We start from the raw sequence: 18909 nt of genomic DNA, 5'->3' as shown, positions 1-18909 counted from the left end.
TTAAGGTTTGATCGAGCAAAGGCCTAGAGGAGGGTCTAGCGCAGGTAAATGGGATTACCGGAAAAAGTGGTTCTTCCACCTTTTTTTCCTAATACAGCCACAAAGGAGGTCTGCCCCTGACCACTGGAGTCCACATTTTTGTCCTAGGTACAAGAGGAAGCAGATCCAGTCCTTCAGAGATCATCCTGGGGTTACACCAAGCAGGATCTAGTCCTCCTCTGATCTCCCACAGGTCCAGAAAGTGCTCCGAGGAGGGTTCCTTGAAGTGCTACATTTACGGGTTGGAGTGACCAATGAGTGTGAGTGACTCCCAGCTCCTTATTTATTAACCAATAGGGGTATAAAGTCAGAGGGGAAACTCTATCCAGTTCTACAGCAGTCCCTGTGTGCCCTACTACCAACAATTCCACAGTGCACCTTACTACTAAAATTCAAGATGGGGAACCCTTCATCCATCTGTGCAGAGCCTTCGTGCCCACCCAGAGGACTGGCCAGTAAAATGAGCACCCTCCCTTCATTCCAAATGTGTTTTAGAGGCAGCTTCCCTACCACTGGGTTTGGAGCCAACCTAGCTAGTGTGGGCCGGAGTCTTGCCATTCTCCATGTTTCACTTTACATCTACTTGTGAAATGAAAGACCTCAACAGGGTCTTTTTCAAGTTCCTGGGCCCAACCCAACTGTCCTTCCTGCAAGGGGAAGAGAAAAACACCCCACACCCAGGCTACTGAGAGCCGAAATGTTGAGGTTGTTGTCTCTGTTGTGGGAGCAGTTTTCACACCTTATTATCAGAAAGTTACCGGCAGGCCAGCTGCCCCAGAGTAATGCGAATTGCCCCAGCTGGGGTTCAGCCCAAAAAATTATACTTTCTAAAAGTTACAATTCCCAAAAATGTATTAAAATCCATCTTGGATATGGATTTGAAGATTTGTAATAAAACACCATCTAAGAGAGATGCTCCAGCAATTAAGATTTACAACCAGAAGGCTTTGGGAGCCGTGTTGTATGGCTCCAAATTTGGGGCCACGTAAGGTGCAATAGCCTTAGAGTCACATATAATAGATTTCTTAAGTTCCTTTTTGCCCTTCCCATGAGTTCGCCTGTGACTCCATTGTACCTCGATTTGGTTCTTAGGAAAATTGAGCTCAGGCCTATGCTTTACTGGCATAAACTATTGACATCGCCCGATCCGGAACATACAGGGAACCCCTACGAGATTTAATGTCCCTTCCTGGTGCCCAAAAAACACCATGACTATTATAATTTAGAACTATACTAACTAAGCCAGGGTTGGAGAGGTTGTAGGCAAAGCCAGAGGAATCTAATTCCATGACTAAAACTGAAATCAAATTGGTGCACTGGGAGCATGTATCTGCTGAAACCATTCTCAATAGTAAAAGTAGCCTATGTAATGAATGTATTAATTGTAAAATACTCACTGTGTATGAAAGGTCGATTGATGAAATTACGCCCCTTTGGCTCGGAAACAGTTTTTACAATTAAGGTACCAGTACCTCCTACTTTAGGTACTAGTACCTCCTCCTACTCCGCGTTTTGTGCTAAGTGGGCTAATGGTGATCATGTGGGTGACGTGTGTCCACTGTGCAGGGAGCCCTAGGAGACTAAATCTCACATTGTATTCTTTTGCCCTGTCTATGGTCTCCGGAGGTCTAAATGGATATTGCCCCTGTACAGGTATTTGGGCACCATAAGTCACCTGGAGGCATTTAGGATTTTAAGGACCAACAGTTCCATGTCGGTGGCTTTCGCTGTTGCATATTATTTAAAAAGGAGGACATGTATAATTTATGTTTTACATGTCCTGGCAGTGAAACCCCTTCAGAGTAGTTTTGGCCTGTGGCATGGCTGGCTCTCCCACAGGGTAAAATTGGTTTACGCTATTTCCTTGAATAAGTGCTAAATTAAGTTTGGGAATAGCTAGAAAAACAGTTCAAGGACTCATTTGAATAGTAATGTAATATCCAACTAAATGGCAAAGTCTCTCTGGACCATGCGTTGAAAATCCAGTGGCTGCATTATGTAAAAGACACCTTCACCACGCTTGGCAGATCAGATTTGTTCTCCCATCCAGATACGGTGTGTTCACACGATACAACGCTTATCAAAGAACTATTTTTTAAATATACTGTGGCCCAAAGGGAGGAAACCGAATTGAGTAAACCCATGGTTAGAAATTCTATTTTAGTCCTGGCAACACAAAGCATTGAACCGCACCTAACCTTCATAGCCAGTGCCCATGATAGATTTTTAATTACGAGGTTTAGGTTCAATTTGTTTCACTATTTACTGGCTGTACCTGCTGGGTATGCGGCACATCCTGAACAAAAGGGGCCCTGTGGCTGCAACACTAGTACTCCACAGGATACCCGACATTTTGTTCTTCTATGCCCGTATTACTCATTTCCAAGAAAAGTGTTTCTTAAGGGGCTTTTAACCACATCCTCGCGGCACATTTTCCCTTCCTGCGCTGGGATTTTCAAAAACCCATTATTCATGACGAGCTGGGCTCGTCATGAGCGTGCGAGGAGGCTACCTCATGACGAGCCCAGCTCGTCATGAGCGTCGAAGGGGTTAAGGAAACTCAGATTCAAGCAAGCCTGTGTGGCCCCGCTGCTTTTAAAACTGCCCCAGATGTTTTTACCTTATTCTGTGACGCATACTTTTTAAGATCTGCTTGAAAGGGATGTATGACATTACAACGCATGCTTTTACCACGCATGCCTTTACAACGCAGTTTTTACAACGCAAACCTTTACAACGCATAGCGCTTTGGGGTGCTGGATAGTAAATAGTTTAATTTACTATTCCAACTCCAGTCCCCGTGGACACTAGGGAAGGTGATGGATAGTAAATTAAACTTATTCCCTATCCTAGAGCGCCCCCTAGCGCAATGCGTTGTAATGGTTTGCGTTGTAAAAGTTGCGTCGTAAAGGCACTGCGTGGTAAAAGTTGCGTTGTAAATAATGTTTCACCCTTTAAAGCTAAGAAACCCCAGGGGATCATAAAAGCAGAAGACCTCATATTGAACCTGTGTAATAATAATAATAATAATAAAGAGCTTATAGAGCGCACAGTAACGCCATCTCGGCGTGTCCCCGCGCTAAGAGCTACTACCAAGCACCAAGTTAGAGCCTCTATCCCTACACTGTGTAAAGCAGTGTTTTAAGTTTAGCCCTGAACAGCGCTTCACTACACTCCAATCTCAGGGCAGGAGGAAGCTTGTTCCAGTGTTGAGCTGCTTGGAACGCAAAAGATCGTCCGCCCATTCTGGCCTTCCTGACCCTGGGCACTATCAGCAGCCCAGTGCCCTCAGACCGGAGGGTCCTTGTTGGTTCATAGCGGCTGACTAAGTCCCTAAGGTAGGTGGGCGACCTGCCCCAGACAATTCGATGACAGAAGAGGAGGCATTTGAACAGCACGCGTTTCTTCACAGGTAACCAATGAAGCGCATCCAAAGCCTTCTGAGAATTAGCTCTCCTGGGTCTTCTTAGCACCAGTCTAGCGGCGGAATTCTGGATAACTTGCAGGCGGCCAAGGCTGCCCTCGTTGGACCCTAGGAACAGGATGTTTCCATAGTCCAACCGCGAGGTCACCAGTGCCTGCGTCAGTGTCCTTCTAGCCGCAAGAGGTAATAGGTCCAAGGTTTTATTTAGGGTCTTTAGTACCCCAAAACACTTGCCCACAAGACGCCTTATATGGCCTTCACAGGAGAGGGTGGGATTGATCCAGACTCCTAGGTTCTTCGCCTCCTCACAAGGCGTTGGAGTAGGGCCAAGGCACGAAGGCCACCTCTCGGCTGACCAACTGTTGCTCTTCCCCCCCACTATCAAAACCTCTGTCTTAGAGCCGTTAAGCTTTAGGCAGTGGGAGTCCATCCACTCAGCTAGCGCCTGCATGCAAGATCTAAAGTTCGTGGCGGTATTGGAGGAGTTCTGCGATAGAGAGATCAGCAGCTGGGTGTCGTCGGCGTATGATACCAGTTCCACCCCGAACGACTGTACCACCTTCGCCAGGGAGGCCATGTACAAATTAAAAAGAGTAGGGCTCAAAGCTGAGCCCTGAGGCACTCCCTGATCTAGTGGCATCTCTACCGAACGACATTCCCCTTGTTGTACCTGGAAGCATCTTCCTGTGAGAAATGACTGCAACCAGTACAGTGCGCGACCAACGACCCCAGCTTCGTTAAGACACTGTAGCAGGATGGAGTGTGCTACAGTGTCAAAAGCTGCGCTGAGGTCGAGCATGATCAGGGCCATTGTATGTCCCGCATCTGCCCCTGCTCTCAGAGTCTCAGTGGCACGTAGGAGAGCTGTCTCGGTTGAGTAGCCAGCCCTAAATCCAGATTGTGACGGATGAAGTATATTCCCTCTCTCCAGGTGCTCCGTGAGCTGAGCGTTGACCACCTTCTCAGCCACTTTCGCCACATATGGCAGTAGGGAAATGGGTCTGAGATTTTCCAGCACCTCGATACTTACATTCAGTTTTTTTCTTATTGGCAGTACTATGGCCTTCTTCCACTCCTCCGGAACTCGTTGAGTGGAGAAAGAGGTCTGTAAAACATGTCTTAAGTGTGGTTCCAGGGCAACAAGACCCTCCGCGATGACCCAGGAAGGGGCCGGGTCGTTGGGAGAACCGGACTTCACGCTATGACAGATCTTTACTAGTCTATCAGCGGAAGGGACCTCGAAGGTTTGCAGAGAAGAGTCAGGGGTCATTAGCGAACCACCTGTTCTAAAGTCTATGCCCTTTCCCGGTTGTTGAGTGAAGGAGGCATAAATGGCTTTGACTTTCTGAGAGAAGAAGTCAGCGACTCTATTGCATCCCTCCACAGTGGCACTTAGGGGGATATTTGAGCTGGAGACTAATGATATTTCCTTATATATTTTAAACAGTTCGCGAGAGGAGCTCTCGGCTACCTCAATGCGTGTCTGGAAATATTTAGCTTTAGCTCTGCGTACCGCGTACTGATAGCTTCTATGTGCCAAGCTGTAGCTGTTTTTTCCCTGTTCGCTAGGGTTCCTTCTCCAGCTCCTTTCAAGTTTTTTACAGTTAGACTTGATTTGCTGGAGTTCCTGAGTAAACTAGGGGGCAGTACGTTGTCTACCTTCTCTGGCTTTACCCATGCACATGGGAGCCAGCTCATCCAGGGTGGCAGTCACAAGCTGATTAAATTCATTATTGGCATGATCACTATCCGTAGCAAACGGTAGTTGTGCCTTCTGAATGGCTCTAATGAAGGTCTCTTGAGAATAATGTCTCCATTTCCGTCTCATACCATTCTTAGTCCCAATCTCAGTGGCCCTCTGTACCTTATAAAAACATTGGAAAGGGACCAAGAAATGGTCGGACCAAGGGAGCCGACATGGGGTAAGGGCCTTTATCATATCCCAGCTGGCAAAAATAGGGTCTAGACAGTGACCCCTCTCATGTGTGGCAGCAACACTTAGCAAGTCCAGTTGTAATTCTTTTAGGACTAAACGAACATCCTCAGCCTCCTTCTGTAGGGGATCCTCTAGATGTAAATTCAGATCCCCCAGCACTAGTACTTTGTTGTGTTTGATCACAGTCTGAGTGACATTTTCTAGTAAACTACTTCGGAAGTTACCCAGTGACCCGGGAGGTCTATATATTAGGATGCCCGAAATTGCCTCGCGTTGGGTCAGTTTAATACTGAATTCACCAGCTTCACAGTTATTTATATTTACTGGTTTCAAGACACACTCAAGAGGGAGTTTAACAACGATGGCAATGCCACCTCCCCTTCCCTTTTCTCTATCGAGTCTATGGAGGGTATACCCTGGCGGGATAGTATTCACTATATCAGGATCCGAATGTTCTCCTAACCAGGTTTCCGTTAAAAATAGTATGTTCAGGGCCTCATCCTGTAGGAGATCCCATAATTGGAGAGAATGTTTACTGAGGGATCTACAGTTTAGGAGCCCCCCCTTTACAATCATCTCTTCAGGGTCAGAGGCATCCAGCCGTACACACCTCTCATTGAATGTGCAGTGAGAACATGGACCCAAATCTAGTGGCTCCATCAGGTGGCGGCACGCCGTGAGTGAAGGGGGGCAAAGGTCTTTCAGCCTCTGACTAGTGTAGGACAACACGTGGCTCGCACGGGATACAGGGGTCCGGGCCCCTGGCCCCGGTCGGCCGCGGACGGGCGCAGACGGGCTTGGCTTAGGCGCGGCTTCGACGCGCATCCGGCGCGCCGGCTGCGCCAGCCCGCTGCGCCGTCTGGTCCCTATACACATGTTATAGGTGGAGAGGAGGGCGTGAGGCCGGCGCGACTAGAGCGCAGCCCCTGCCCACACCCAAGATGGCGCCCGCCGCCGCCGTGTATTAATTAGGATAGTTGGTAGAGTCTTTTAATGCTTTTTAGTAACCATTGAGTACTGTTTTTACTGTATTACCTTGCCCTGAGAATTTCTTTATTACACTTATGATCACTGTTTTTAGAATGATGTGTTAATGAAATTGTATCGTTTATGGTCATATTTTCTTAAATGCCGAATAAAGATTATTATTATTATCATTATTAATGGCAAAGTCAGATTTTATATTACTGTTTTGGAATTTACACTTTTAGAAAGGGCTCTGAGAGTAGGAAGGGGGACTCCACCCCCAAGAGGATGGCCTGCAGGGCTGTGCTCAGCCCCTTCCTGAGCTACAAATGATGCCTTCCTTGTCACTGGCAGATAACACTCATACCTAGCCCTGCCTCCCCTTTCTCTCTATTTAGACTGGCAAAAAACCCAGTGGGAGAAGAGAAACGGACAGCTTTAGAGAGTGAAGAAAAACCAAAGGTGATGATGGACGGAGCTTTGACAATACAAACACTCACCCCCAGTCAACTGATCTGGGTTTAATCCATCACCGTTCTTTAGCTCACTCCGCCACCCCAGTTCAGACATGGCCATATGCAAATCAGTCTGACCCTGTGCCTCATGGGAACAGTACAGCCCGAACTGCCAAGCCATGTCTTCCCTGGACCGGCATCAAGCTTCCCAGGACCGGTTTCTGGCATTACAGCCGTCTTCAGCCGGGCTTGCTTGACTCCAGTGGCAAAGTGAGCAAGGGACTCACGTCTGAGCATACCCTGCCAACTTAGGGCGAACAAACTGTGTTTTTTGCAATTTTCACCCCGAGTGTGCTGGGGATGCTCAGACGTGAGTCCCAGGCTCTCCACACCACTGGAGTCAAGCTATCCAGGCTGATGAAGGCTGATAGCCAGAAACCGGTCCTTGGATGCTTGATTCCGGTCTGGGAAAGACATGGCTTGGTAGTTCGGACTGGACTGTTCCCATGAGGCACAGGGTCAGAGCTGATTTGCATATAGCCAGTGTCTAACCCAGGGTGGTGTGGAGTGCAAAAAAACGATGGATTTAGGCCCAGATCCTTGTACTGGGGTGAATGTATGACATGGTTCTACATTCGGTCCATCAACTGTGTTTTTTGCAATTTTCACCCCGAGTGTGCTGGGGATGCTCAGACGTGAGTCCCAGGCTCTCCACACCACTGGAGGCAAGCTATCCAGGCTGATGAAGGCTGATAGCCAGAAACCGGTCCTTGGATGCTTGATTCCGGTCTGGGAAAGACATGGCTTGGTAGTTCGGACTGGACTGTTCCCATGAGGCACAGGGTCAGAGCTGATTTGCATATAGCCAGTGTCTAACCCAGGGTGGTGTGGAGTGCAAAAAAATGATGGATTTAGGCCCAGATCCTTGTACTGGGGTGAATGTATGACATTGTTCTACATTCTGTCCATCAACTGTGTTTTTTGCAATTTTCACCCCGAGTGTGCTGGGGATGCTCAGACGTGAGTCCCAGGATCTCCACACCACTGGAGTCAAGCTATCCAGGCTGATGAAGGCTGATAGCCAGAAACCGGTCCTTGGATGCTTGATTCCGGTCTGGGAAAGACATAGCTTGGTAGTTCGGACTGGACTGTTCCCATGAGGCACAGGGTCAGAGCTGATTTGCATATAGCCAGTGTCTAACCCAGGGTGGTGTGGAGTGCAAAAAAACGATGGATGTAGGCCCAGATCCTTGTACTGGGGTGAATGTATGACATTGTTCTACATTCTGTCCATCAACTGTGTTTTTTGCAGCTTTAGAGAGTGGACAAAGGATTACCCTCCGTCCACAGGCTGGCACTGGGAACAAAAGTGGACTCCTCAGAACACTCCCGAACCTTTGAAGAATCAGAAGAAGGACTGCCCTGCTGTCTGAAGACCCTGAAGGAAGAATGAACCTGCTTGCATAGAAATCCAGGACTATAGAAGTGACTCCAAGGATCAGTTGCGTGTTCTCCTGTTTGAGCTACAGGGACAAAACAAGGTTCCAGAGGCCCATTCCCTGTTACTTCCCAACTGACTTGCCCCAACTAGACCTGCCATGGATCCTACTGCTGAACTCTGTTGGAGTGAGTACTGAACCCTCAAATGGTGCCTCCCAGGGCCTGGATGCTTAGCTGGTGTCAGCTTGCTGGTTTGCCCTACTGAAAGATCTGACTTAACTCGCTTGTAGCTTTCCCTCCTAAGGCGATTTGATTGATTTGATTTGATAAAAAATGTATAAAGCGCACGAGTGCCCTAGGGTGTCTTGGCGCTTAGTCAAATGCTTTGAGTCTAGGACTGCGCAAGGGAGAGTTCTACTATGTTGAGAAGAGCCAGGTTTTTAATGCCCTCCAGAATAGTAGCAGTGACGGGCTGTTTTTTATTGATAGTGGAATTTGGTTCCAGGTCTTGGCTGTATGCAGAAGAAAGCTTCTCACTCCCCATCTTAGCTGTTTGAATCTGGGGGTTTTGATCAGTTTTGCGTTGCTTGATCTGAGTTTCCTTAATGGTTCATATTGTTTAAGTTTGGCATGCCAATTTGAACCTTACCCTTTTCTCCACCGTGAGCCAGTGGAGGCTTCTGAGTCTGTGGGCCATCGGCTCGGACGTGGGGATGTCCAGCACTAGCCTATCTGCAGCGTTTTGAAGGTGCTGGAGTTTTAACAGCAGTTGATTTTGTAGCCCTGCATACAGTGCATTCTTGTAGTCCAACCTTGATAGAGCCAGCATGGTTACCAACATTTTACACGTTTCAACGGGAATGAATGGCAAGAGCTTTTTTATCAACTTCAGGATATACCACACAGAGGAAGAGCGTTTGTTAATCTGGGCTTGAAATGATAATTTGTAATCAAATACGAAGCCCAAATTCCTAACTTTGTCCACCAGTGATTGTTTTGCATTAACATTATGTTATGCTCTGCAAAATAGGGATGCACTGAGTGAGAGCACTTTCTTAAGGCAGGTGTATGGGCCATCAGCAGTATTTAGTCAGTGAGTTTATGAAATCAGGCTCCCAACACAAAGACTTTAGAACACACCTGGACTTGTAGGCAGGTAAAAGGAGAAGTGGATGTTGTCTGCCTGGGACAAGAGTGTGGCTTTGGATCCCTCTCACCCCTGTACCAAAGCTTTAGATATGTCTCTCAAGGATCTAAGAAGCTGGCCTCCTGTAGGCTTAGGGAGATAAAGAACAAAGAAGAATATATTTATGGGAGAACCAACTGAGCAGTTTGGATTAGACCCTGGCTTGGCCCTGGCCAGAGACAGAGGTTGCGCATGTCTCTCATTGCTGTCTGTGCTAAGTTATCGTAGCAGCTTTTGGCATGACCAAGACAAATATATTCAGCATCCTGAGATCTCTAAAGGACTAGGGTAAGGTTAAGAGGCTACCAGAGAAAGGTGCAACTTTGGCAGGTACAATTTTGTGTTTTGTCCTGATCCTAAGTTTTCCCCATAAGAAAAATGGTTTCAGTGTACAGAGCCTTGCAGTGTCCTGCACAGACACTGCGCCCAGCCAGTCTTGCTCCACTTTGGTTTAAAGTTCACAAATTGACTACCTTCAAATGTAGACAGAGAGAGATAAAAGATGGAAAGGTGACCACAGCAACAAGAGGATTCTATGTTATGTTAAGTCGATTTGTAGGGTGCAACTCATCACCCATGAGGGTATCCAGATACTGGAGCAGAAGTGTAGCCCAAGTGGAGCGCCTATTTGAACAGTCAGGCCTTAGGTTTCTTGTGGAAATCAAGTAGAGAAGGAGAGGTTCTGATGTGTTGGGGAAGGTCATTCCAGATACTGACGGTGATGTAGGAGAAGGATCAGCCACCTCTTTTGCTCCTGCGTATGAGAGGGATATTCGTGAACGGGCGAGAAGCTGAGTGTAGTTGTCTGATTGGATGGTAGAAGTGAAGGCGGCAGATAAGGTAGGCAGGTCGGGCATTGTGGAGGGCTTTGTAGACATAGATGAGTAGCTTGAATTGAATCTAAGATTTTTAAGTTTGTCATTTTAGAATCTCTTGTCACTTGAAACTGAGAGCATCAGCATGGCCATGTACTCAGCATATTTAGCCTCATTAAGAGGTCTCTGGCTATAACATCCTGTCTTGCCTGGTTGGTCGATTTGAACTCACATCTGAGAGACTAAGCCCGAACACACAATTGCTGCCTGCCATGAAGTGCTAGACTTTATGAGCCCGACACTTCATTGCTGTTGGCCTGAAAAGGTGCATACTATTTTCAATCAATTCTTTTTACTAAGCCGGTTTGAGAATTTTTATCTGATTTTTGATCCAGCTGCAATACTTTACTTCCATTTTCCCTAAGAGAAGGCTTTTTGAGCAATAGCTGCAACGAGTAGGCCTCGGATTTGTCACTGGCACCTTCTCTTACAGCTTACTTATATTTGTATAAATGTTCACCTCTTGATTCCCTCCTCTTTTAGAATCTATATGCTCAGAAAGACATTTTGGACAGTTTCATGTATACTTTTTTAAAGGATTTTATAGAGTTAGAAGGAATATATAAGAAAGAAGGTTATTAGCTATGGGGAATTTGACCTCCCCGTACTAAACACAACTGTTTTAGGTCACAACAAAGATGAATGAGAAACTCTGGTTAATCCCTGGTAGCTGTGGCACCTGAGGCAGCCAATTCTCAAGAGAAATACGTATTAAGTCCATGCAGTGCCATATAACATAGTAAAAACAAAACATGGTGAAATGCCCAAACCAGTTTAGAGAACTCAATAACAATTTAATAGGCAAAATTACACAATGGTTACAAATGAATTAGGGGACCCATAACCGTGTTTTTTCAAATAAATTGAAAGCAAAATGTGCCATGAAAAAGCCAAATGCCCATCAAAGACTATGTTGGTAGTAGACCAGGACCGTGGTGCAACTTTAGGCAGAAAACAATTTAGCAGACATCAGGTAAGTATTGCAGGTCATGCATGTCTAAAATTTCACCTTAATACTTTGTCTTAATTATGAGTATCAAAATCTTCCAACTGGACAGAACCGGACGCTCATGCCGGGAGGGCCTCTCGAAGTTGGATATAGTGACTTTAAGCTCCTGAAAAATACTCCAGTTTTGGCACCTCAAGCTCAAACCGCAACATAGTTGTATTTCATAGAGGCTGAGGTTGCTTTGCTCCAGGGATGAAGTAGTCACCATGCCCTTGTCCCATGTCCTACATTCACATTAAATCACTTTTTTTGGTCGTCAATTTTCTTTAGTGCACCAAAGCAGGAAAATATACCGACGAGGACTCCTGGGGTTTGGCACTTCTTCACAGCAGTCCTATCCTCAAGCATTGTATGAAAAGGCTCTAAGCTGTAGAAATATAGGGGTTCTTTTTATACAACAAAATTCATGTGGAGAAGTGTGGCTCACTGGTTAGAGGAGGCAAACCTGGAAGCAGAGGTCAGCCCGGGACCAGGGTTCAATTCTCGGCGGGGTCTTGAGTCCTAAAATGTCCATGGACTTGACAATTCTCGCTCCGGTGCCTACTCGATTCACGGGTTCACACTCTGCGACTCTGGGCAATAGCTTGCTTAATCTCCACAACGGCCCCTCGCGGCGGGATGCCTGGCTTTCACCTTGCGGATACCCTGCCGGGGTTATCTCACAGGGGAATACCAGGACGGGTTCCCTAAGCAAGCGCTTAGAAACCGCTTGGTGATTTGCGCTATATAAATTCCTGTACATAGTTCGCCCCCTTCTTTTTAGGGAATGGGTGGAACCAGATGAGTACGGTCCCCCACCACACGGAATTAGAGAGCCTCTATATTGGGCTTCAGTGTTGAGCCGGAACTAAGCCCTCAACGGAATGTGAGGTATGTAAGACTCCTAATGTTTGTATGGACTAACATACAAACATTAGGAGTGATTTATTCATTTCCCAAATTGGAAAAGTGATTGACTGTTTTTATTTATTTACCCATTGCAGGGGTTTGGTACTAATTGCTCAACCTATGAGATATTTATTGATGGTGGATGCGCATTCATTTTAAAATGTGGGCATGTAGATGGCCTGCTTTTAGGGGTGAGTCGAAAAATGAAATCACTTCTATTATTGTGTTTTCATTTAGCTATATCCCTAATAAAAAATCAGTGACGTGTGTTGCATGAGTGGTAAGGATGACAATGAGTGTAATATGAGTGTAACTTCACGTTCAAATGATTTTATTGGACGTTAGATGAATGTAATTATACACCCCCAATTTTGATTGGAGTGAGATGTCTAGTATTTATTTAGAAAATGGCTTGGTTCACGGAAAAGTTTTAAACAATGTTTTGTATATCTGATGGCTTATTGTAACTATGTAGAGGGTTTCAAATTTGTATATCAGGTGTTTTAATGTGATTTTAGAGAAGGGATCTTTTCTGTATATTTATATTTTTTTATATATATATTTTTATGCAGGGTTTCACATGAACCAATATATATATTTCTTGTGAGAGAAAGTTATGTCCTGAAGAACATAGTAGTAAATCAATATTTCCACCTAAACACATCCACACATTTAGTGGGCCAAATTTCAGGAACAAAGGAACACAATAGAGAATAAATGTATTGTTATCATGAGGCTTTACTGATTCTGTCAAGCTGGCCTAAATCAATAGCATATGTGATTGTCTTGTTTGTCTTTGTGTCTCACTCCTCAATTCTATTTTATTGCTGTGCTGTATTCTTAATATGTTTCATTTTAATTATGGTATGTTGGTTTTTTAAATAAGTCTATTGATTATTCACAAGGAGATTTTTGGTTTAAATTTGTAATACAATCTTTTGTACTCAGTTGTTCGACATCCGAGTTAATCAGGATTATGGGGGATGTATAACGATTGTGAGAGTGTATGTGTAGGCAGCCTGTGAATGAATAAGTGACACCAAAAGAAATTATTTTTTGACCTGGCAGATTATTTGTTTCTAAGCACTACAAAACTGTTTATTCTTTAAAAATTCATATCTTGAATTCTACATATTGGATTTTTGTCATTTTGGTCTGGTTTTACTCATACAAATATAAGCTATTTATCTAAACTTGTGTGGAGTCTTTTGTGGTGTTTTCACTGTGGTACTGTTCGAAATGTTGCACAAATACTTTACACATTGCCTCTTAAATTAAGCCTGACTGCTCTGTGCCAAGCTACCAGAGGGTGAGCACAGGTTAATTTAAAGTATGTTTCTGACTCACCCTGACTAGGATTATGGTTCCTGCTTGGACAGGGTGTATACCTCTGCCAACCAAAAACCCACCTTCTAAAATTTAATTTACTCAAATTAATGACAATGTAATATAAAAGCAGACGCCCACGAAACAGACAGGCACAGATAGTCAGCCACTTCAACACATATCAACTCTACGTTTCATTTACCGCCTAATTTTAAAATACAAGACATAGCTCTGCAAGTGGTTCAGGGGTAGAGTTTTTTTTAGCTTCTATTGTATATCTTATTACTTTTCTAAATTCGCACAAAAAAAGTCGCATCTATTTGCATAATTATATGGGAACTAAGAACCAATTGTTTGCTCTATGTAAACGTTCTTTTTTAAAACAAAATTCCTTGTCAAGTAATTAAGTCTGTACATTTAGGAGTCAGGGTGACACTGGGTGGTTCGTATTCACAGATGTTCATGCTGCATGACATTCCTTAGACATGGCCACAAACAAGCTTGTGAAGTGAAATGAGAATAGCTTTGTGAGGTGCCTTGCAAGATCACATGCACTACACACAAAGCAAGGAGTGCATTGACCTAATCTCTTTAACAAAAGCAATAGTTTTTTAAAGCACCAAAAACCTTGAAGGGCGACAGGGAATTGTCTTGTAAACCATAGTTTAAAAATAAAGGAAAGAAGTAATTTTATTTGATATAGATGAACTTAAATATTGGGCGTTGTGTTAAAATAAATACCATCATACTTGTAGAATACCTATGGACATCGGACGTACTGTTCTAGACATCAGAAATGAATAGCGAAACCCCTTTTTCATTCATCATAAGTAAAAATAATCACTCCTTTAAACTACTCACCCCAGAATCTAGTTGATCAAGGGTTGTCTTTCCCCACCCAGATCCACAACTGGACAGTACCCAATTTAGATTCCGTAAATTCCATGGTACGGAAACTGCATTAATCAAGGCAGCTGATGACATCAGAGTCATCCGGGATCAGGGAGGAACAGCTGTCCTGGTGCTGCTTGATTTATCTGCAGCTTTCGACACGGTCGACGATAAGATCCTGGTCGACCGTGTCGAAAAAATGGGCATCCAACTGGTGGCTAAAGACTTGTTGGCCTCATTCTTGGCCGGGAGGACTCAGATGGTTACCCTGGGATCTTTCCAATCAGCTCAGTTGTCTTTGCCATGTGGGGTTCCTCAAGGCTCATCCCTAAGTCCGACACTGTTTAATATCTATGTGTCGGACTTGGCTAAACTCATCAAAGCCCATGGGATGAGCCTAACCTCATACGCAGATGACACGCAGTTGGTCCTGGCCATAAATAGTGATGGAGACAGGGTGGCAGACCGTTTTCAAGGAGGTATGCTAGCAATTGGACAGTGGATGGCCTCCAATTGTCTTAAGCTAAACTCCGAGAAAACGGAGGTGGTCATCTTTGGACCTCTCTCGCCAGGCTGGTCTCCAGCCTGGTGGCCTGCATCTTTCGGAGCTCCTCCTAAGCCGGTCTCCAGGGTGAGGAACCTGGGAGTGACATTTGATGAAGGCCTCAATTTTATGGCCCATGCCAATAAAACAGCAGCCACAGCTTGTCATAAACTTAAACTGGTAAGGAAAATTATTCCTTTTTTACCTGACACAGCTGGAAAAACTCTGGTGGGCTCCCTAGTTCTATCTTCCCTAGACTATTGTAATGGCCTATTTGTAAATGCCCAGATTCGTGTGACCAATAAAATGCAAACCATACAGAACGCGGCGGCTAGTCTCCTTTCTGGAACACCTAGATTCAAATCCATTTCAGATACAATAAGGAATTACCACTGGCTGCCGATTCGTAATCGAATCAAGTTCAAGACTTTATGTATAGTTTATAAAGCACTACACAATCAAGGTCCGCAGTTTCTCAGGGACCAATTAATTCCATATACTCCCTCCAGACAACTCCGCTCCACCACTTTGAATCAACTAGTGGTGCCGCGTACAAAAACAGTTTCCTGGGGTGAGCGTCGATTTTTGGTTTCTGCTCCCAAGCTATGGAACACTCTTCCACTGTCAATTAGGACTAGTCCTTCCCTCTTGCTTTTTCACAAGCGGTTAAAGACTTGGCTTTTTAACCAATAATTTCATAGCAATACTTTCTGGAGATTGTAGTTAGTTTAGCGCCGAGACGCCTACGGGTATTCGTTCGCACTTAATAAATATCAATAATAAATAAATAATAAATAAATAATAAATAAATAAATGTATGATCCGCGTGTGTCATGCAGCTGCGCTACCTAGGAATCTGCTCCCGTTTATTCCCCACTGAGGCATGCCACCATCACTGGAGCAATGGTACTCTTTTCTCCTTGATGATGGCAATGCTTTGTACCTCTTTGCTGCCGGGTAACCACATTGGGAAAATACAAGGGTGTTGACCATGATGGTCAGATGCGCTTGGGGACTGTGGAATTCTCAAGCCCGTAGTTAACGTCACTGGATTCCAGTTTAAGGTGCTGTGCTTTGTCCATCAGGCCCAATACAATCTGGATCCAGTTTCTTGCACAACCTTGCACTCCTGTGATATGTCTCAGATTTCGGGAATCACACCTTCTGGGAACCAGTGGGTTAACTTCAGGGGCAGGGCCTTTCCGATTTTACGTCCCAACCTTTGCTTCTGCAGAGTTCTGTGGAGCTGATGAACCCTCTCTTGTGCTAACTTATTGCTGTTCTATTCAATCTATTTTCTGGTGCTTCTGGTGATATGCTGACATATATGGCAGAGCTATTCCAAACTGCTCTGTGTTGAATAGGCAACACACAGTGAGATAATTGAGATTAAAAGAAAGAGGGCCGAAGTTCACTATTTTATTTGATGAAGGACACTTTGGAAACAAGAAACAGAGCAATACAGTGTTTGAACATGACATGGTCTGTCATTGATAGTTTTCAACATTCAGCCTTCCTGTTCAGTGCTGCTATTTTACTTACTCGCAGGAAACAATGACGTCTAATTTCCTAAGACGCCATACACTTTAATAGGGCAAGTAAATAATCAAGCGGGAAATTCATCCAGAAAATTGTACTACACAGAGGCCCGCAACCACGTGTACACTGAGATGAAATCTCCTAACTGGAAGATTCCATCATTGGCTTCAGATATTTCAAGCAGTCATATATCGGAATGTATAGAAGTGAAACTTAACTCCTGCCTTTGAGTCTGAAAACACACATCTCCCAAAACTGACGCAAGATAAGAGGCTCATCAGTGTGACCTTGTTCGAATGCGAAACTGTGCATCGTTTCAAATGAAGGCAAAACATAATTTTGCCTACATCACACTTTTTTATTGGAAGCAGTGAATGCCAGATGTCTTTGCAATAAAGGGGTGAAGATGGCTTGCCTACACATATTTCACTATTAAAAATGCCATATGAAGTTGGTGACTATTTAAAAAAAAAAACACTTTTTACCACAGCCTCAGAAAGAAAGAAAACGTAAATGAACATACATTTCAGTGTGTATTCTGGTTATAAGGTACTTCTGCATGCGGTCACTCAGAGTAATTAGCATTCACTGAAGGTGCCAGAGATTTGTCATGATTTCACTTGTCTAATACAAACTGTTTTAGAAAAATACAAATTTTCTGAAATTGGTTTCTACAAAACTTTGCCTTCGAGCAGTCCATTATTAGCAAACGTGCTCAGACATTTCCACATCTTGCTACTAAGCCACACGGTTAGTTACCAGTTGTACAGCACTGAACAAAATTCTGCGTGACTTTCCCAGCTATCTGCACATCGAAACAAATAGTGTTCATGCCCTACTGCACCCAAAGTTACAGCCAGCAAAATTAAGAATCTTGATTTTTATTTAATGCCCTATTTTTCCTAATACAGGCTCCGGTTACCTCTCAACTGATGCCCTTGGCATTAACAAATTAACTGATTCCTTTGCTAATTCGCTAGTATCTAAGTGACCGCCTAGATTGCTTGGTGACACATGGAGTCATTCGTGAATTCCCTTACAATAAAATTTGAATTGACAATGCTGTGGCTTGTGTTGTGTTGTGTGAATCCCAACAGCAAGTTACTCTCTCTCTGTCCTCTGTACCCCGACTTAAGATCCACGTGCTAATTCACATATTAAATATTTGTGCTCGGTAGGATTGCATTTTATTTCTACATATGGTTCATAAATGCTTTTCTGTCTCAATAAAAATGATACAAAATGTACCTGAGTGATCCCATTAGCAAAGTGCTAGTAGACGTGACCTTGCTCCAAGTTAATTCACATAATGATAGTTAATATCCTGTAGTTATGTAAATCTATGTGTTTATTCCACTTCTTTAAATGGAGGCTCTAATTTGTTTCATTTGCTAGCCAAGCATGTTCAACAGGTTAACAGGGTCCATCAGTGACCTTCAACTTTAAGCCTAGCTGTGGAGGCGGGGAGGTCACTGGGAGAACTTCTGAAGGGTTTGTAGAACTGCAGCTGTTGTCATTGACACACCTCTACCATGACTATTGGTGAAAGGACTCATGAGACATGTTCCAATGTGGCTGGCCTCTACTGTATCATCATGGTAGACTTGACTATATTCAGGCGCTGAGCAACAAACAAGTCAGTTCAATCTGCATCCAAACGTTATTTGGTGTTATATAGGTACGTTAGTAAGAGTTGCTTAACCTGTTTCTTATCACCTCCCAAAAAGACCACACCATAACCACAAATCTCACAATCGTGAAACGTTTGAGAGTGCAACCTCCCTCCACCAAGAACACATTGGCCACAAATGTGTTCAGTGAAGTACCTCACAGCGAGTGCAAAAGCTTTAAAGTGAAGACACCCCAATCACAGCAAACCGGTTAATCTCACGAGAAGAGACAGAGCATGCCAACCACCTTACTTCCTGTTGTTTGGACGCACCTTATCTCGATCATGTCGTTTACCCTGTAACCATAGGTGAGATAAGTGTTCAATGTTTGCTCAGTTTCAACAACATTGATAACACATGCAACAATTAAAACATTGATGTGCAAGATTATAGTGTCACACTGTTTACAAATTAGGCTGTGCAAAGCTCTAATTTGCAAAACAAATGTCAATGCAGTGCACATAACATGAAAGCTGGGGTCAAAATTAGGAAAAAGGGAAATGCCAATTATGACCAAAATAATGTTGTTTTAAGGTTTTCAACGCCCAAGCAAAACGCTGTAACATATGAAAAGTCAGTACCAGGGGCTTTTCATCTACACATAAAAAAATCATAATATCATTTATTTAGGAAAATCCTGTTTCAATAGAGAAAGTTTTCAATAGAACATGTGTATGTGTTTTAACAGTTAACTATATGTTATTTAAAATAGCTTTTGCAA

At 44.0% G+C, this 18909-nt stretch overlaps 1 protein-coding gene across 2 annotated transcripts in view; it reads right to left on the bottom strand.

Moving 5' to 3' along the window:
* PRKCA (protein kinase C alpha) overlaps nt 1-18909 on the bottom strand; it is a 1411833-nt gene that overhangs the window by 231725 nt on the left and 1161199 nt on the right. The window contains exon 9 of one of the 2 annotated variants that reach the window (XM_078654314.1): nt 18461-18484. The exons of the other annotated variant lie outside the window; for it this stretch is intronic. Coding sequence (XP_078510440.1) covers nt 18461-18484 — 24 coding nt within the window. The remainder of the gene's footprint in view (nt 1-18460; nt 18485-18909) is intronic. 2 annotated transcript variants of the gene reach the window in all.

Source organism: Lissotriton helveticus, chromosome 7, assembly GCF_964261635.1.
Source record: "Lissotriton helveticus chromosome 7, aLisHel1.1, whole genome shotgun sequence".
Lineage (NCBI taxonomy): Eukaryota > Metazoa > Chordata > Amphibia > Caudata > Salamandridae > Lissotriton > Lissotriton helveticus.
This window is presented reverse-complemented; position numbering and strand designations above follow the sequence as displayed.